The sequence below is a fragment of the Sorex araneus genome, chromosome 2, assembly GCF_027595985.1.
Source record: "Sorex araneus isolate mSorAra2 chromosome 2, mSorAra2.pri, whole genome shotgun sequence".
Classification (NCBI taxonomy): domain Eukaryota; kingdom Metazoa; phylum Chordata; class Mammalia; order Eulipotyphla; family Soricidae; genus Sorex; species Sorex araneus.
In genome coordinates, this window is record NC_073303.1 from 35854602 (window position 1) to 35875108 (window position 20507).

A 20507-nucleotide genomic window follows, 5' to 3' on the forward strand; every position below is an offset into this window, starting at 1 on the left:
ATCCTGAGCACTGCCGATTGTAGCAAAATAAATAAGCAAATCAATAAATGTTACTCTTGTAATTTTAAGGACACCTCCCAGACTCCACTGAGGGGAGAACGCATATACTATTCACTCACCTTCCGAAAACTCTTAAAAAAAAAATCCAATTCTGAAGCAGGCAGGAAGGATGGTGGGTCTAAATGAATTTAAAAAAAATCAGAAACCAATCTAAATGCCCATCAATAAGAAACTGGTTAAATGCCAGATTGTGGTAATCCATGAAACAAAATTCTATTGGGCCATTAAAAATGGAAGGGGCGACTCATGTTTATTGACAAGGAAATGAGAGTGTGACTTACGGTTGGATTTTCTTTCTTTCTTTTTTAAATGTAAAAGTACTGATATTTATTCAGCCATTGATTAAGCTGATTGAATGGGGCATGAACTCCACATTACTTTTTAATTTTAATTTTATTTTTTTTATTCAAAATTTATTTATTTATTTAATTCAGATATGGTTGATTTTCAAAAGTCAGTCACAGACTAGAACACACTTCTGACCGAAATACACAAAGTTACAGTTTCTCTAAGGGCTGGGGAAGGACAGGGAGGTGGGTACCTAAAATGCCACTCGGGGTATGGGGATCCCCTCTTTATGCTGATAATTTTGGTGACATTTGAGATTTTTTAAAAGATGCTTATTATGGGGCTGGAGTGATAGCATAGCAGGTAGGGTGTTTGCCTTGTACGCGGCCGACCTGGGTTCGATTCCCAGCATCCCATATGGTCCCCTGAGTGCCGCCAGGAGTAATTCCTGAGTGCAGAGCCAGGAGTAACCCCTGTGCATCACTGGGTGTGACCAAAAAAGCAAAGAACAAAACAAAACAAAATAGAACAAAAACGATGCTTATGGTGAAGTGACAACCAGAGTTTCTTGCAAGGATATGGATGGAGTTTCCTGATTCCACATATGGACGGACATGCATCTACTCAGGCACATCCAGAAGACTCTGGAGGGCCCAGGGCACCCATATGGATGCAGTCCCAATGTCCTGGGGTAGGGCTGAGATCAGGTAGAAAGACAGCCCAGCATATCACAGAAACCTCCAACCACAAGCAGCCAATTGAGTCAGGGTGTGTCCTGAGGCTGGTCAGCCTCTGCGGGGACCTCAGAGTCAAGCCCCGGGAACCCCCTCTGCTTTCACACAAGCCTTGCTCCAACCCTGGCTGCATTAACCGAGGCTGACTGGGCCGGAGCAGTAGTGCAGCAGGGAGGGCATGTGCCTGGCTTTTGGCTGACCAGGGTTTGATCCCTGGCATCCCATTGGGTCCCCGGGCACCATCAGGAATGACTCCTGAGTGCAGAGCCAGGAGGGAGCCTTGAGCACCTCTGGGTGTGGTCCAAAAATCAACCAAACAGGGGCTGGAGCAATAGCACAGCAGGTAGGGCATTTGCCTTGCACTCGGCCAACCCGGGTTCGATTCCCAGCATCGCATATGGTTCCCTGAGCGCCGCCAGGAGTAATTCCTGAGTGCAGGAGCCAGGAGTAACCCCTGTGCATTGCTGGGTGTGACCCAAGAAGAAAAAAAAAAAACCAACCACACACAAAACAAGCCAGAGTCTGAGCTCCAGAAGGATAGAGAGAAACACAGTGAACAGAGTGGAGCAGTAGGGGACCGAGCCGGCATGAAGAGCTGAGACTTGGCTTCACCGGGAGGAGCCAGTGATACTGCCTGGTCCCCCAGTTCCCAGCCCCACTGCAGGCACCGCAGGGAATGACCCCCAAGCATGACCTGACCTGGAAGTAAACCCAGCACTGCCAAGAGTGGCCCCCCGTTACCCACACCCCTGCAGAAAGACGTCCAGGTTTTGACTTGGTTCATAGTCCCCGTTTGCGCATGAACTAGCTGTGTCTGTTAGAATTCCCCTCACCTCTCTGTACGTCTGCAGTTCCCAGCAGTAAAATGGGGCGAATGACAAATCCCATACCCTGCAGTTACGATGATTAAATGAGATGATGAATAAAGAGCTAGGAACACAGTGAAATTTCATTAAAAAGCACCTAGCTCCCTCCCTTTCTTTCTCTGCAAGCCCGCAGTTGTGTGGTCAGACCTAGTGATGCTTGGGGACTAGCCACCACGGTCCAGCTTGTGGAGAAAGACCAGCCAGCCAGGGGCGGGGAGGAACAACACTCAGGAAAGGGCACTAGGGTGGGAAGTGACCCGTCGTCCAGTAGCGGTGGGCTGGCCCTCCTAAGGCCCCTGGTTCTCTATCCCTGCCCCTTGTGGCCTTGTCCACTGAGCTCCTGCTAAGGAATCCTGGCCGTGCAAGACTGTCCAGACCTTAAGTGGGAACCAGCTGGTGGAAACTGGAGACAGACCCACAGAACAGAAGCGAGAACTGTCCAGATGCCAGAGTATTCTCCTCTTGGAGCCGCTTCCCAGTGCCGGGTTGGAGCCGGCCCTGAAATCCAGGCAGGACGTTGAGCCAGTCACGACGAACAATGACTGGGGGAAGGAAGGGAGTTCCCAAGTCCAACGCTTCAAGCAGGCGTGGGGGGCCAGAGTGACAGCACAGAGGGGAGGGCGCTTGCTTTGCACGTGGCTGTGGTCAATCCCGGGCTACACATATGGTCCCCTGAGCCCCACCTGGAGTGCTCTCTGAGCACAGGGCCAGGAGTAAGCCCTGAGCACCATCAGGTATGACCCCACACCAAAACCCAACCGAAAAACAGGCTTGGAACTCATCCTTTAGACGCTCCTAGACACACTTAGGGCTAGTGACCTTCACTCCGTGGGTAGATTTGGTCGTGCAAACAGCTGTGGGCTGATTGCTCACAAGCCTGGGATGAAAGAGGGGAGGAGAAACGGGCAGCCTGTCCAGAAGCAAAAGAGAAAAGCAGCCTCCAACAGAACAGACTCCCGGCCAAGGGGGCAAGTCCTGAGAGGTGCCCCTAAAACTGCATTTTCTTCTCCAGAAGACACAGAGCATCTGGGACCCCTAGGCCAGTGCCCTACCCACTTCTGCACCTCATGCACTATGAACGCACGGGCACTGAAGTACATAAATCCGGGTACCGAACCCTCAACCAGGGCCCTCTGGACATCACAGGTCCATGGCAGGCCCTGGTCTGCGTTGCAAGAGACAGACTAGGGGCCACAGTGCTCACTTCTGCCTCGGTGAATCCTACGGGCCAGGCCCACGGAACATCTGGTTAGCACGTGAGCGTGATACCCGGGTCCTCAGGGTTACTTTTGTTTGTCTAGAGGCATCACCGGGCCCTGCTTCTCAGCCTGGTGCCCCTCAAGTCAGTGGAACCCTGGACATAAAAGATTATAGGAAGCCCAATGCTGGGAACCCCCCAAACAGATCCAGGACTCCAAGAGTCCAAAAATAACCCAGACTCGAAGCAAAATCACACCCAGTAGCCCGTGTTTGTGCCTCAATGTCACTGCAAGCCTCAAAGAGCCGAGGGAGAGGTGGGTCATGGAGACCCATGTACTCTGCACACCCCTCACGCCGTGCACAGTGACCTCCACACCCCACACCACACAGTTGCCCCCGAGCTGGGTAGGGGCACCGTTTATCGGAGGGAAAAGGATTCGAACCAGATGTTTCCAGCTCAGCAGAGCAGGGAAGGCCAGTGGGGTCCAGTGACCGCCCCCCTTCCATTTCTGTTAGTTTTCTGGGCACTGGATCCAGGATGTGGCAGATGACCAGGGGTGTCCCCCAGAGGTGAGGGAGTAACAGGGTGATGCCCCGTAGATCATGGAGCCCTGCCACCTACTCCAGGCCAGCTCAGAGCTGGACGGAAAGTGGGCTTCCATGCAGGGCTCCGAAAGCTACAGGCCAAGACGCAAACCAACCACTGACATTAGAGTGGGCGAAGGAAAGGGCAAATTTGTGGGCACCAGGGGAGAAGGGGCCGGGTCAAAGTCACTCAGCCGACTGTAGAGACAAGGCCCAGCACTGGGAGGGGTGCTGGGTAGGTGGGTGGGGGGTGCTAGGTCTGCCCCTGGAGCATCAGCCTGGCTCAGGACCCTGGACACTGGGACTGCCAATCCAGAGGAAGGTCAGAGTGCAGGACCTGCCCTCGGTGTTCCCTTCTGCTTTGGGGACACAAAAGCCCCCAGGAGCCCCCAGTCTCAGCTGTTATCCCCTGAGCCTCTGTGGACACCCACGAAACTGAGTCTTCAACCGAAAGAGCCAAGGGCAAGCCTGGACCATGTGACCTGGGTATCCACCTGGACCACGTGACCCTGGGTATCCACCTGGACCACGTGACCCTGGGTATCCACCTGGACTGCGTGACCCTGGGTATCCACCTGGACTACGTGACCCTGGTATTCACCTGGACCACGTGACCCTGGTATCCACCTGGACCGCGTGACCCTGGGTTTCTACCATGGACTGTAGTGACCCTGGTATCCACCTGGACCACGTGACTCTGGGTTTCTACCTGGGACCGCAGTGACCCCGTGTTTGTGCCTCAATGTCACTGCAAGCCTCAAAGAGCCGAGGGAGAGGTGGGTCATGGAGACCCATGTACTCTGCACACCCCTCACGCCGTGCACAGTGACCTCCACACCCCACACCCGGGCACTGGGGGGATCAGCCTCCCCACCCCCGCTGACGCGCACCCGGACAGCAGCTGCCCAGCCCCAAGAGCCCAGCACGCACAGCGCCCACTGCCTCCCAGTCCCGGCCCCCGGGACGCAGACTCACCACTGGAGCAGTCGGGGCCCCCCCAGCCGGGCTCACAGTGGCAGGTGTCTGGCGAGACGCAGCGTCCGTGCACGCACTCCTCGGTACACAGGGCTGTGGAGAGAGGGCAGAGCGTGAGCACCCCAACGGCCCCGGCCCGGCCCCTCCTGCCCAGTCACTGAGGGAATCAGAACACGGGTCCATCCCGACTGGGCTCCCCCCACTGCCCCTCCTGCCGCCCCACACCAACCCCAAGAAATGGCAGCCTTGTGGGGGTCTTCAAAACCATCCCCTCCTCACTCCACCCTTGCAGACAACTTCTACATTCAACCTAACCCACAGGTCCCTAAACCACCCACAGACCCCTAAGTCCACCAGAGGCCCCTAAACCTACCAACTGACCCCTGACCCTACCCACTAGCCTCTAAACCCACTCTAGGCTTTTGAACTCACACACCAGCCCCTAAACCCACACACCAGCCCCTAAACCCACCATATGCCCCTAAACCCAACCATGGGCCTCTAAACCCACCCACAGGCCCCTAAACCCATTATGGGCCCATAAACCCACCACATGCCCCTAAACTCACCCAGGGGGACCCTAAACCCATCCACGGGCCCCTAAACCCATCATGGGCCCCGAAACCCACCACACCCACATTCACACACCAGCCCCTAAAGTCACCCACAGGCCCCTAAATCCACCCAAAGGCCCCAAAACCCATCATGGGTCCATAAACCCACCCACGGGCCCTTGCACCTGCCCCCCTGCTCTTTCCCGTCGGTGTCAGAGCTGGCTCTTGCCTTCCCTGTCTCTGGGTGCAAAGGCCTTGAAACTGCTCAGCTGCCCAAGGACCAGCCTGTCGCCCGCCCCCCACACCTTTCCGCCCTCCTCCCCAAATGTCCCTATTTTGGGGCTCTCAAATGTCAGCAAATCAGCAAAGCACACAAATACTAAGGAAAAGCAACAGCTAATTATAAGAAAGTAATTAAGAGAGACATCCACGATGATGATAATTGTAATTAGAAAGAGCCTGGCAATTTCTTATCACCCCGTCAGACGCCCCAGCCGTGGGCGCGGGGGGCCTGGTTCCCGCCCACCGTGTACCGGCAGCAGCCCGCGGAAGGGAGATGATTCCTGTCTCCCCTGTCTCCCGTCGGCATCCACCTTCTCTCAAGGTCGCACTCTGCTCCCCAAAGACCCGTCGCACACCCGACCCCTCTGTGAGGGGTTGCAGACCCTCCCACACCTGCAGCTGGGTGAGCGGGAAAACCAGCAGTGACCACCAACGCTGTCCACTTCCTGGAGTCAAAGTGAAGCACCACCCTCCCTCCCACTTTTCAATTCTTTCTTCCTCTCTCTTTTCCCCCTGACAAGGCATTAGAGGCCTTTTCACTGCAGGCACTGGCCTGGGCCGGGGAGCAGGGGGCCCCGCTGGTGGGCTGTGAAAGGCTGCCATGCCCGCTGGCCGGCCTGGATGCCCACAGAGAAGGCGCTGCCAGGCTGGGCCACCCAAGTGCGTGTGATGTGAGTGCAGGGTCCACGGGCACTTCTGTGGCCCCTACTTTGGCCCTCGGATGGGTGACCTGGAACAGCCTTTTTGTATGCCCTTATCTGGCCTTCCTAAGCCTGGAATATGTGTATATGTGTGTGTATGTGTGTGAGTGTGTGTGAGTGTGTGTGTGAGTGTATGTATGTAAATATGTGTGAGTCTGTATGTGTGAGTGTGTGAGTTTGTGTGTAGTGTTTGTATGTATGTGAGTGTGTGTATGTGAGTATGTGAGTCTGTGTGTATGAGAGTCTGTGAGTCTGTGTGTGATGGTGTGAGTGTGAGTGTGTGTGTGAGTGTGTGAGTGTGTGTGTTGTGTGTGAGTGTGTGTGTGTATGGGGGGGGAGTTATCCCAGCTCATTCTCCTATATACAGGTGGGTTAAAGTTTCTTTACTTGGTTTTCAGGCCACACTGGTGATGCTCAGGGCTTATTCCTGGCTCTGTGCTTAGAAATCACTCCAGGCAGTGCTCAGGGGACCATACGGGGTGCCGGGAATCGAATCCGAGCCAGTCACATACAAGGTAAGCGTCCTCCCCATTGTTCTACCTCTCCAGCCCCTGGTTTGTGCCCCACCCTTGTGGCTCACTAAGCAGTGCTCTGGCCCACCAGCTTACCCGTTGTGGGGAACCAGGGGCTCCCCGTGGGCACATGCTGCTCCCCTGCTGGCCAGCAGGACCCGACCAGCCACTGGGGCCCCCTCTCCACTCCTGCTGACCTTCGCACTGTCTCAGATGGTGACACAAGTCAACGGTGGCCCTGGCTGTGCCTGGCACCCTGCTCCTCCCTGCATCCCACCCCGCGCTCAGTCCCTGCCTGCTCCCACCCTGATCCCAGGGTTCTGCACAGGCGCACGCAGCCTGGGTTGAGAGCAGCGTGAGGACGGCCGCCCTCCACACGCTCGGGCTGAGCATCACCCACGAGTGAATCTGTCCCTGGACCGCAGCCTCGTGATACTTCAAAGCTCACACCTACCCACACGCCAATATTACTGCAGCACACTTGATAGGGCTCAAAGTAGGAGGCCACCAATCTTAGAGGGGAAACCTACATTTTGTTTTTACAGACACATATATAAAAAGCGCACAAGGCTCAACCTTTAACACGTTAGGGATCTCTCATAGAAGGGCTGAATGACCCCTGGATGAAATACAACAACCTCCACACTCTTTCCTCTCAGGATACTTCTCAGGAGCATTTACAGTGGTTTTTCATTAAAAAAACAATACAAAATATATTATTTTGGTTCTGCTTTGGGGCAGGGATCGGGGTTCGGGATGGAAACACCCAAAATAGGGTGGTGGGAAGGTGTAACGGTGGTGGGATTGGTGTTTGAATGTTAAATGTAATCAAATATTGTGAACTACTTTATAAAATAAATTAAAAAAGAGAAAGCAGCGTGAGGAAACCACACTTGACCCCCAGTGGAGAAACTGAGGCCCGAGTGCAGGAGGGAGTACGGGGTGGGGGAGGACGAGGTCTGGGGTGCCCCGGCCATGGGGCCTTCATGGTTCTGCCAGACGTAGGGCAGAGGGCACAGGGCACGCTCAGGGCTGCTGGGACCTGCTAGGCAGGGAGGGCTGGGGGCGGCTTCTCCCTGAGCTCCCCGCGGGGTGAGGCCGGCCAGGGGTGCGGAGAGTATAGGAGAGGACGGGCAAGGGGTGAAGACTGACCCACGTCCTATCCCTGCCCGGAGGCCTGGCGCTGGTCTGCCTCCTGCGCCCTCTCCCCAGCCGGAGAATGAGGCCTGCGGGGGCTCTGAGCGTGGACCCCACTGCTTTCCTCCCAGACCCCAGCACCCCCGGAATAATCCAGCAGGCACCACAGCTCGGGGTGCCCCTGCATGCAGAGGACAGCCGTCCCCCAACCTGGCCGCTGCTCCCGCCTCACCAAGTGCCCGGAGTTCTGCCCGGGCCGTCGGCTTGTCCAAACCTCTGCCCATTCATATTTCATGGGTGCTGTTTGGACAGTGTTGTTGGAAGCATGAAATATTGATAAGCAAACAGCCGAGGCTCAGAGACGGTGTTAGGCGACCGGGCTATGGGGGTGGGGGCAGTCCCTGGCGCTGGAGGCACGTGGGGTCCTGTGGGGAGAGTGGGCAGCGCCTCCTCGGGAGCCCCTGACCCATCCTGCCCTCCACACGGGTGAGCCGGAGGGGCTCACCAGGCCCTTCCTCCACCTCCTTGGCTCCAACACAGGCATTGTGTCACGGTGCCCTTCACACTTGCACACCCACCTGGGGCACAGACGGGCACTCGGAGGGGGGCATGTGCCCAGCGTGGGGTTAAGGTCAGTCACCACCCTTGGCCCAGCGCAACTGAGAACCGGGGCCTGAGCCTTCTCCTGCTTTGCCCTCCAGTGCCCCACCTTCCAGGTGCCCCATCTTCCAGGCACCCCAACTTCCAGGCGTCCCATCTTCCAGGTGCCCCATCTTCCAGGCGCCCACCTTCCAGGCACCCCAACTTCCCGGTGCCCCAACTTCCAGGTGCCCCAACTTCCAGTTGCCCCATCTTCCAGGTGCCCCACCTTCCAGGTGCCCCAACTTCCAGGCGCCCCATCTTCCAGGTGCCTTACCCCCAGGAGCCAGAGCATTTGTAGCAGCCGCCCAGGGCTGGGTGGCTGTGAGCAGCTGCACCCAGAATGCTGGTCTGGCCCCAGTGAGGCCACTCGGTCCTTCTCCACAGGGACGAGTGAGCTATGTGTCCCTGTCGCTCCTGCTCTGCCGGGCGGGGTCAGTGACAGGGTGTGTGCTGGTCCCCGGAGCAGGTAGCCCAGTGCCGGGAGGGGAGTCTCTGTGCTCTCCTCCAGGTGGACGGGGCCCCTGGCTGGGGACAGGCTGCAGGGCAGACCCCGCTCCCCGAGTTGGCAAGGCCAGTGTGTGGGGAGTGACGCTGATGTGAGGAAGCTAAACTCCATTTTATTCTGTTGATAGGACCAAGCAAATCACATCGCCTTCTTCTATCAATTTTTTCCATCTATAAAGTGGGGATGATAAGAACACCCACCTCACAGGGGGGTGGAGGATTTCCATGTGATGGAAATTCCACTTACAAAGTGCTGATGCAGGGGCACAGGAAGTCCTCAGTAAGCAAGAGCTGCATTTATTATACATGTGCACACACACATGCACATGTACATATGTGTACACATGCACAAGCATGTATATACATGCACATGTGTACATTCAAACATGCATGCACACATGCACACATGGACACATGCACACACATGCTTACACACATGCATGCGCACATACAGACACATGCAGCTGACAGCAGCTCCCTTTGCACCACTATTCCCTAACCACATGCTCCCTGTCCATCCCTCAGACACTTCAGCCCTTCACAGGACGTCCCGCGCCTTGATGCCCTCCTGACGCTGGCACAGCTGGTGGGTGTTTCTGGATCCCCGGGGTCAAAGCCGGCACAGGGGATGCCTGTCTCAGCCTCACAGTGAAGTCACAGCGTGCCCCCAATTGCTGAGGCCTGTCCCTCAGCCGGGGCTGTTCCCTGGCCTGCGACTGTGAGAATCAGGGGTCGGGGGCTGGGCGGGGGCCACGGGGCCCAGGGGTGGGTGTGTGGGAGCCGGGGCTGGTGTCTCACAGCCTCTGTCCCAGCGATCCTCAAGACACTTGTTTTCCTGACCCCAGGAGAGAAGAGCGGGCAAGGAGCAGTGACACGCAGATGTCACGACAGTGACACGCAGATGTCATGACAGAGTGGACGCTGCTCCCTTAGGAGAAAAGGTGCGGCCGGGACGGGCGGGTTCAGTGAAACACGTCCCAGGAGAAGGACAGAGAGTGGGCAGCCCCACTCTCATGGCACACGGAGGACAGACAGCAACGGGCAACCCTGGGCTTCGGGTCGTGAAACTGAGATCACCGCGCTGGGGAGAAGGGGGAGCAGGGAGAGGGGACCAGGGGTGACACCTGGACAGTGCTGGGGGCCTGGACACTGTGGTGATGGTGAAGGGGCCATGACTCCCACCAGGACCCCTAAATGTTAACGCTGCTGTTCCCACGTCACCTAACCGACAATCAACATGTCAGACTAGGGGCCGGGGACAGTGCAGCAGGGAGGGCATTGGCCGCCCTCAGTTCAACCTCAGCCCTGCCAGGAGTGATCCCTGAGCACTGAGCCAGGAGTACCCCCTGAGCACTGCTGGGTCTGCACCTTCCCCCCCAAAACCAGAAAGCGGGTGTCAGGGCTCCAGTGACAGGACAGGTCTCGGCCCGCCAGGTTCTCCTCTGACACCCAGGGGTGTGTCTCTGTGGGCAGGGAGCAGCCCCACCACGGACGCGCAGGCTGGTGCCAGGCCCCGTCACAGAGCGGGCCTCTCAGGCGGACTCCAGATGCCTGTTTCTGAGAAGTTCTGCTGGCGCAGAGCCCAGCCCACGGGCTGGCCCGTCGTCCGTGGCGGCTCCATGCTCTGCCGAGACGGATGGGCAGCAAAGCCTGAAGGACCATCTGGGGGCCAGAGGCATGGCACATGCTCCGCACGGCGAGGGGCTGTGTTCCAGCCCCCCAACACACACAAGGACAGTCCCGGGCTCCACTGCCGGAGGGACCCGCCCTGCAGCGGCCGGGGCTCAGCTTTGGAGGAGGCTGGACTCGGACCTCCAGCCCCGCCCCCTGTGTTCTGCCACGGACCCGTCCCCAGCCAGAGGGAGGAGAGGGTTTGGGGACTTCTCGGCGAGAAGAAGAGAAATGGGTGCCTCCGGAAACGGGGTGTCAGGCAGGAGAGTGGATGGAACTAGGGGGCTGGGGACAAGGCCAGGGGCCTGGCAGGACCCTCGGGCTCAGGCTGGGGCACGCGAAGCTCCCCGAGTATGCTGAGTGCTCTGCAGAGCCACGTGCTAGAATGGCCCCCTGGGGACACATGCTCTCCGCGCCCGTGTCAGCCCCGCGTCTCCAGCGACTGCACTTGGGGCTTGGCCCCTGGCTTCTGGGCGCCTGGGGAGAGCAGGAGAGGGCAGAAGGCACGGCCGGGGCGGGAGGGGCCACCCCCCTTGGGAAGCAACCCAGCAGCGACCCCAGCTCTGCAGGCCAGCAGCTCTCCCCGCTCCCCTCACCCCTCCCGCGACTTAGGGCCCCAGTGGACGAGTTCCTGCCCTCGTCCACGCCTGAGCCAAGGCCCCCTGCCTGATCTTTGCATCTCTTGCAGGACCACAGGCTGAAGAGGGGTTCCTGCTGTGTAGACCTAGCACAGCCCCTACCTGTGTGTGTGTGTGTGTGTGTGTGTGTGTGTGTGTGTGTGTTGGGGGATGGGGTGTGTGTAGGACGGAATATAAAGGCAATTTTCAGGGCTCTACTGCAGCCACGCTCCTCAGCTGGGCTCCAGCCTGGTCCACAACGCAGGTGAGCCCGGAAGGAGCACGGCAGCGCCGCACATGTGTTCTGAGATGCGCAGTGCAGGCCGGGCGTGCCGCTGCCCAGCGAGGGCATCGTGGCCCAGTCCGAGGGTCTAGGTGTGACTCGGGGCTTCTCTGCAAACAGTCGCCGAGCCCGCCCTGGGCCTGCCGCGCCCCCAGAGCTGAGTGTGCCTCGGAATCAATCCTCCAGCCCATTAGCATTCCGCCCAAGACGAGCCCCGGGTCCCCGAGGTGCTCCTGGTAATATATTTTGCCTGGCGCTTTGCAAATGGTCTTACTAGTTAATGGAACTATAAAAATTACTTACATGAAAAGGTCAAGATAAATAAAGACAACCAGGCCAGTGGGCCTGACACCCAGCGAGGACAAAGGCAGGCTCAGGAGAGGAGGGGACACTCCCGGAACCCCACGGCCGCTGTGTCTGAGCCCCCAGCCCTCAGAGCCACCCCCCACCCCCCGGCACAGTGATCGGGCCCCATTAGCATTCCCGTTCACCTGTCCTGTGGCTCAGCCTGGAAACGACGGTCTCACCCAGGGGGACCAAGTGCTGAGCGTAGCTGCCACAGACCCAAGGTCACACAGCGCCTGCAGGACGGGGGCCACGCTGGGGAGTCACAGAGCAGGGCTCCGAAACAAGATTCAGACTTGGAAAGTGGCCAGCAAGAGCCCCGACAGCTTTCATCGCGGTGACCACAGCTGGTCTTAAGATACAGTTAATTTAAAAACCAGGACGCACAGGCCGGAGCCATAGCACGGCAGGGAGGCTGCTGGCCTTGCACACTTTTAAGCCCTGGTGCCACCTTTGGCCCCCTGACACCCACCAGGAGCGATCTCTGAGCACAGAGCCAGGAGTCAGCCTTGAGCACAGCTGAGTGTGACCCCCCCAAACCCAATCAAACCCAGACTTTCTCAGGAGCAATTAAGACTCGAAGGTGGAAGGGGCTGGAGCAATAGCACAGCGGGTGGGCGTTTGCCTTGCACGTGGCCGACCCGGGTTCGATTCCCAGCATCCCATAGGGTCCCCTGAGCACCGCCAGGAGTAATTCCATAATTCCTGAGTATAAAAGCCAGGAATAACCCCTGTGCATCACTGGGTGTGACCCCCAAAAAATAAAAAAAGACTCGAGGGTGGTAAGGGCTAGAAGCTCTTCTGGTCTGGGCCCATGTCCCAGGCTCCTGGGACGGGATCCATGGACTCCTGAGCTGGTGGGGGGACCCGTGAACGGGGGAGATTTGTCCACCCGCAGTGCTTGAGGTCCACCAGGGCCTCTGCAGAGTCTTCGTGAAGGACACGTGAGCTCACAAGGGGCCCAGGGCCGTGCCGAGGGTCACTGGTGCCTGTTGCCGTGTCTTCTGCCGTCCTTAGAAAATGCCTCTCCGAGAACTGGAGCTATAATACAGTGGGGAGGGCATTTGCCTTGCATGCGGCTGGCCCAGGTTCAAGCACTGCTGGGAGTAATTCCTGAGTGCAGAGCCAGGAGTAACCCTGTGTATCAATGGGTGTGACCCAAAAGAGAAAAAAAAAGAAAGAAAAAGAAAAAAGAAAATGCCTCTCACGGAGGCCACAGTGCAGGGCAGGCACCCCCGGGCTCTGTCCTGCTCCCTGAAGCCCGGAGGGGCCCCTGCAGCAGGGACAGAGTGGGGGTGGGGCAGGGATGACAGGGCCCCCTCAGGGAGCCAGGAGCAGGGGCCCCCTCCTCTTACAGGCACCCCACCTCTCCCCCATGCCTCAGAGGGCAGCCCGGCCACCGAGAGACCCTTCTCTTGCAGGGACCCATCGGTTGTACTTCTGCAGGGAGGTGGAATTTTGCCCTGGCACTCACACAGACACCCCCTCTCTCCGAGGGGGGCCTGATCCCAGGGGCCAGGCAGGAGTTCGGGAGCATGAGAGCAGCGACGCAGGCCCAGGCTGACTGGATCCAAGTTCTGATTCTGCCACTTGCTATGAGGTCTCGCTCCTGCCGGCCTCTCTTTCCTGGTCTTTAAAATGGGACCAAGGGCTGGAGCAGTAGTACAGTGGGGAGGACACTTGCTTTGCACGTGGCCGACCCAGGTTCAATCCCCAGCACCCTACAGGGTCCCTGAGCTCTCCAGGAGTGATTCCTGAGCTAGCCCTGAGCTCTCCAGGAGTGATTCCTGAGCCAGGAGCTAGCCCTGAGCACCGCCAGGTGTGGCCCCAGATACAAAAAAGTAAATGAACTGGGGAGAGCATCACCTCGACACTGCGCTACAGTCCTGTCTGCCCCAGGCAGCAGCTCGGGGCAGAGCCGTGGGGCTGGGGAGGAGCATGGGCGGCTGTCTCGCCAGGACCTGGACCCTGCCCGCCTCTCGGTACCCCTCACCCCTCACCCACACTCCAGGCGCTCTTACTCACCTTCCGCAAGAAAAACACCGCCAGGACACTGAAACCCTGCTCTGGGCACTCCATAGCTACAGGATGGATAGGGAGGGAGCACCGGGAGGGCAGCGAGCATGGAGGGATCACTAGGGAGGGCAGTGAGCATGGAAGGAGCACTGGGAGGGCAGCAAGTGTGGAGGGAGCACTGGGGGGTACTGAGCATGGAGGGAGCACTGGGGGGGCAGCACGTGTGGAGGGAGCACTGGGAGGGCAGTGAGCATGGAGGGAGCACTGGAGGGGCAGCGAGTGTGGAGGGAGAACTGGAGGGCAGCAAGCATAGAAGGAGCACTGGAGGGCAGTGAGTGTGGAGGGAGCTCTGGGGAGGGCAGTGAACATGGAGGGAGCACCAGGGAGGGCAGCGAGTGTGGAAGGAGCACTGGGAGGGCAGTGAGCATGGAGGGAGCACTGGGGGAGCACCAAGAGCACTGAGGGAGCACTGGGAGGGCAGCTAGGTGGCCCTAGATAGGCTGAGACCCACCGGAGATGGGGACACGCCCCGAGGGAAGGGCGCGCTCCTCCTCAGGCTGGAGGGCTTCTGGAAGGTGAGACCAAGTGAGTGCCCCACATGGCACTGGCCGTGTGGCTCTGCAGGGAAATCAGGACTTCGCTCGGCTCCCTCAGCCCAGCACCTGTGCCCCGTGCTCGGACTGGCGCGTCTCAGGCCGGGGCTTGGTAGTTTCCCCTCCAGAAGAATCCCAGGGAGTCCCCTGGGAAGAAGGATTTCGCCTGGGCCTCGGGCTGGAGCCGGGGTGGGGCCCCCCAGCACCAGTGTCTGCTCCGAGTCTCCCCCGGGACTCTGGGACCTCTGCCAATCACCCTGACTCCTTCATCTGCTTCTTGGGGCTCACTCAATGGGGCCTGACTCTTCAAAATTGCTCCTCAATTAAGACTGCCAGCCTGTCACGCGGGCTCCCGCCCGAAGCCCGTCCCTTCCAACCACGGGGAATGAAGGTCCCCACATGGCCCTCGGCCCGGGGAAGATCCGGGTCCCCTCCGCCTCCCCCCGCCCGCCGCCGACTGTGCGAGGCAGCAGCTGTACCCTGCGAGGGAGCAACAGCTTCCCAACTTGTTAATGATGACGCCGCCGACAGCCTGAGTCAGCAGCCCCCAGCAGCCGACCCCAGAAAAATCTTTTTTTCCTGGTTTTTTTTTCCCCCCATTTGACAGATGCCAGCCTTCCTCCAGAAAGACATATTCCCACTGATTGATTTTTCCCCCCTTTGGGAAATTGATCCTCGCCACCTACAGGGAAGCAAAACACGAGGCTTGTCGAGCATTTTTTAGTGCTGTGATTTAAAAGCTCAGCTCCTGCTCACGATCTGCTTCCCCCGAGGGAAGAGTCGGTCCTTTTTTTTTAACAGCCCCATGTGCCAGTCCCAGGGACAGGGATGGGTGCCGGGGGGGTGGGGGTGGGGGTTTGGGGCAGACATGTCAGGACACCCGGCCAGGGGAGGGGTCTTAGCTCCCAGGTTTCCGGGCTCACGGCCATGGTTCTGCAAGGACGCGGTTGATGAGCTGCCATGGGACACCCTGGCTCTCTATGTGTGAAACAGCCCCGGGCAGGGCTGCCGAGAGGGGGTTTGGAGGCGGGCTCCAGCCTGCTGGACGCTGGCCGGTGCAGGAGGAAGCAGGTGGGGCACCCCGAGAGGGCAGCAGGCACTCAGAACAGAAAGAGGAGCCCTCGGGTGCCCGTTGCCGACTGCTCTGAGCAGCGCCATCCCAACTGCTCCCACCCTACACCTTAACATTCCTGCAAACTTCTGGGCTCCTTCTGAGAACCGGAAGTTGATCATTTTCCACGATCCTAGATTCTACCCCAGATGAGACCTTAGGCTCCCGGAAACTAAGAGACAGAGGGCAAAGCCAAGGCGAATGATCACAGGTAAGCGAACAGGGCCTGAACTAGCCAGAACATCCTGAGAAATCCTGGTATCCTCCTTAACAGTCTTGTACATGACAGGTAACACAAAAACCCAGTTTTCCTATAAAAACCCACAAACTGAGTCATACTTCACTTAGTTCTACACTAAATCCCTCCCTGGCTGGGGAGTTTCTTTCTCTTCTATTTTACCAATAAACTTTTCTTTTCTTGGTGGCCGGGGACCACACTCAGCCATGCTTGGGGGTCATGCCTGGCTTTGCACTCAGGAATCACTCCCGGGGGGCTCAAGGGGCTAGATGGGATGCTGAGGCTGGAACCTCGGCCAGCCGCGTGCAGGGAAAGCGCCCTCCCTGCTGTGCTCTCTTCTTTTCATTTTCACACTTTTGATGATTGTCCTTGAAACAAGGCACAAGCTCGGTTCTCGGGGAATCGAGGACACCGGGCACGGCGATGCAGAGGGGTGCCAGAGCAGAGCAGGTACAGACGAGCGTTCTCATCCTAGGGAAAAACTCGTTCATATTTCATCTTGTGCCTTATGAGATGAGGGATTTAGGAAACGTTCTGAGCCATTATGCTTACACTAGACGGCACTGCCTGCCAATTATGTCTCAGAAAGGTGGAAGGAAAGATTCCAGGGAGAGGACGCACAGACAGATTTCCTTCCCGAACGGGCAGAACACCCCTGACTCCGGGCTAGGACGGCGCTGGGAGGGGCCTGAGTTACTCACCCCCCTCTCGTAGCTGTTAGATGTTGAGTGGGTGAATGTGTTTTCGGGGCACAACAGAAAAACCATCGAAATGGTAAAAAGGGGGCTGGGGGGTAGCACAGTGGGTAGTGCACCTGCCTCACATGCAGTCCTCCCAGGTTTGATCCCGAGATCAAATGGTCCCCCGCATGGTCCCCTGAGCACCATCAGGAGTGATTCTTGAACACTGAGGCAGGAGTAAGCCCTGAGCAATGCCAGGTGTGGTTCATTCCCCAACCCACCAAATTTTTTTTTTTTGTTTTGTTTTGTTTTTTTTATTTTTATTTTTATTTTTATTTTTTATTAATAGTTTATTTTTAATTACTGAGTCAACGTGAGGGTACAGTTCCAGATTTATACATTTTTGTGCGCATGTTTCTCCCTTACAAAGTTTGATAACCCATCCCTTCACCAGTGCCCATTCTCCACCACCAGTAAACCCAACATCCCACCCCCCCTTCCCAGTCCCGTCTCCCCCCACCCCACCCTGCCACTATGGCAGGGAATTCCCTTTTGTTCTCTCTCTCTGGTTAGGTGTTGTGCCAACCCACCAAATTTTATACAAAAGATCGGGGACAGTCTGAAGGCAGAGGCCAGTAGAGCCACAAGTGTGATTCCCAGAACCATCCGTGGGATACTCCCAAGTGCGTTTCCAGGGCACCTGACTGCACGGGACCCTCAGTTCCACACTGAGTGTTTAACTCGGGCACCCGGCAGCCTGGGTGTGGCCCGGCCACCATGGAACAACCATGCCGAGAGGTGTGGCTCATGTTGGGGCCCTGCAGGGCACGTCACAGGCAGGGACCTGATGGCTCGGATCAAGCTCCCGACCTAGAGGACAGGTCCCAGCCACTGCTCCGGTCCCCGAGCCTCCCCCTGCACCCCATGGGGACAAGCTCCTCGGGGCACTGGCTCTCCCTGTCCTGTGCTGTCCACCCCTTCCCACCTGTCCCAAGGTCCAGTCCAGTCCTGGCCATTTGCGGGACACAGGATAGCATGGTGGGGGAAGGGGAATAACAGGTGAGCTGGGAAGGAAATGAGAGTGGGGAGACAGGGGCCGAGGAGAGACAGCGCTGATCCTGCCCAGTTCCCGGAGTGTGTAACGGTTACGACTCCCCCGACACCTGAAATCTAAAGCCCATCTGTGGCTGCATTTCACTCACTCTCCAGACGCCCCCTACGAGCCGGCACGACCGTCATGCCAGGAGTGAGGCCCCAGCACCTGGCTGGGCCTGGACACAGCCTGTCCCCCAGCCTGACCACAGCCTTGTCCCTCCAGCCTGGACATAGCCTGTCCCCCCAGCCTGGACACAGTCCCCCAGGCCTGGACACAGCCTTGTCCCCCAGCCTGGACACAGTCCCCCAGGCCTGGACACAGCCTGTCCCCCCAGCCTGGACACAGCCCTGGCCCTGGCTCGTCCCTCGGCACCGTCTCCAGAGCAGAGAACAGCCACGGCCTCACCCTGGGGGCTCCGCCACCTGCCCCGGGGGCCTGGCCGGAGCTACAGGGGACACTGGCTAGTCACTGAGGCGGGCCTGTGCCAGCGCGGGGAAGGCATCGTGTGGCTTCTGGGAACTGGCGAGCCTGGTGGGCAGGACACCTGGTTTCTGACTCTAGGCACAGTGCTCAGGGGGGAGGAGCAGGCTCCGAATGCCAGCAGTGGCCCCACCCCTTGGGCGCTGGCAGCAGTCATTTGAGCCCGTGGTGACTCACTCCCCCTTCTCACCGCCCACCCACTGCCCACCAACAGCTGCGAGGGGGTTTCCCCAGGCCCCTAGAACAGGCCAGGCATCGGGGAGCAGACATGCATCTGGCCCTGGGCACAAGCCCACTCGAAGCCCCCAATCCCTGCTAGCAACACTTCTCCGGGCACAAAAGCCAGGGAGGGCATCACCTCCGGAGTGGCAGCGTCTCCCCCCTGCAGGGAGGGGCCAGACGGGAGGGAAGGGCCCGGGGATGTTGCAGGGCAGAGGCAGAGGTCAGCACACCCCAGGTGAGGGTGGACAGCAGCGTGGCTAGATCGGGGGCAAGTCACCAAGCAGCGGTGGGCCCTGCCTGGCTCCGAGCACGCCCGGACGAAGGACGGAAGAAACAGTGCAGTGGGCAGGACGCTGGCCTGGAGCACGGGCGACTCTGGCTCGGTTCCTGGCACCAAAACGGTCCCCAGGACCCACCAGGAGTCAGCCCTGAGCACCACTGGGTGTGGCCAAACCCCACGAAGTGTGAGAATGAGTGCCCGGTGGTCCACAGACACTCCTGGAGCCCTCTTGGGCCCGAGGGCCCGAGTGCGGACGGCTCTGAGCCCCGCCCGCGTCCTCCTCGCTGAAGGCCCCGCTCCGGGACTCGCTGCCTGGCCAGGCTCGTCACCGCCTCGGAGATGCAGCTACTCTGCTCGCCTTTCGGATTCACGCTGTGTGTTTGTTTCTAGGCCACACCTGGCGGTGCTCAGGGATCACTCCCGGCTCTGGAGCTGGAACCCAGATTGGCTGTGTGCAGGGCAAGTGCCCGACCTGCCGTGATCTCGCTCCGGGACGCGCCCCCCCCCCCCCATTATGGTTTTAAAGCGAAAGGCACAGAGTCCCTGTCAGGGTCTCCACTTCCACCCCCCAGACTAGCTCTCTCAACCCTGGGGAGCACGGAGACCCTGGGGAGCGTGCCTGACCCCCTCGGGAACACCTGCACACTAGCAGGCAGCTCAGAGACCGGGATCCACCCCCGTGAGCTGGCAAGCTGGGGATGCCTGTTCACACACACACACACACACACACACACACACACACACACACACACACACTCTGCCACCCTCTGCCACCCTGCGCCTTGGTCCGGGTCTGGCCCGGTCCCTGGGAAAGTGTCTTGGCTTTGAGTCAGCCGGATCTACGCTGGCTCCTGGCCCTTCCCATGCACGAGGCGCCCCTGGCTGGTGACTCGCCCCGTCTGTAACTCTGCTTCTTGCTCGGCGAGCCGGAGGAGCAGAAGCCGTGGCAAGAGGCGCACCCGGACTCGGGGGCTGCCTCGGGATCCCCCTCCCCGCCGGGCTCCGTCGGTCCGCAGTGCTGGCACAAGGCTCGCACGGGGGATGCCAACACGGGGAGAGATTCATCAGCCCAGGCAGCTTGGGAGCGGGGGACGGGAGTGGGAGGGCCACTTCGGGAGGAGGATATTCACGGTGCGAGCCAACCAGAAGTCCCTCATCACCTTTAATTCTCCCAGAGGGAGCCTGTCCAGGCTGAGTTATCTTCTGTGGGAAGGAAGAAAGCTCCAGCCCTTTTAACCTACCACGGATCATAGAGCAGAGAAAATAGAACGGCCCCAAACCGCTAAGCGCTCCTCTGTGAGATTATTATTTTTTTCAGCCCTGAGGAAGACGCACGTGGAGACCGTCATTTCAGGGGTACCCTGGATGTTACCGGGGCAGCTGCAGAATCCGCCCCGGGATGAGGTCTCCCCTGCAGGGGTTGGCCTGTATGACTGCAGGTGGCCCCTTGGAGGCAGCTCCTGGCAGGGTTGACGGGAACAGCTTTGAACCGGGCCACCCCGTCTCTCTCCCCGGCCCGTCCTCCTGCCTGCCTGGTGGGTGAGCTGCCGTCACATGCACAGGAGAACTGCAAGTTTCAGGATTCCCCCAGATGGCGGGAGCTCCCAAATTGTTCCCCCCACCCCACGGGGTCATCTGGTACCCCAAGCACAGGCAGCTCCCATACCAGGAAACGCCTCCATCCTGTGTGGTCACGGAGGGGTCAGAGTTGCAGTTACAGCTCCTTCGAGGTCAACTGGGGGCAGGCTCAGTGGGCCTGCTCTGCCTTCTCTCACCCCATGAGCCCAGAGATCTCCCTGAAGCTGGGGGGCAGGGGAGTCTCACCCCGCTCAGAC

General features: G+C 58.8%; 1 protein-coding gene across 13 annotated transcripts in view; it reads right to left on the reverse strand.

The window, feature by feature from the left end:
- Positions 1-20507, reverse strand: part of MEGF11 (multiple EGF like domains 11) — a 312084-nt gene that overhangs the window by 155429 nt on the left and 136148 nt on the right. For all 13 annotated transcript variants that reach the window (XR_008628643.1, XR_008628645.1, XR_008628644.1 and 10 more), the window contains exon 5: positions 4709-4801. Coding sequence is in view for 10 of the 13 variants with exons in the window: in XM_055128576.1 (XP_054984551.1) it covers positions 4709-4801 (93 nt within the window). In the remaining 3 variants the exon portion in view is untranslated. The remainder of the gene's footprint in view (positions 1-4708; positions 4802-20507) is intronic.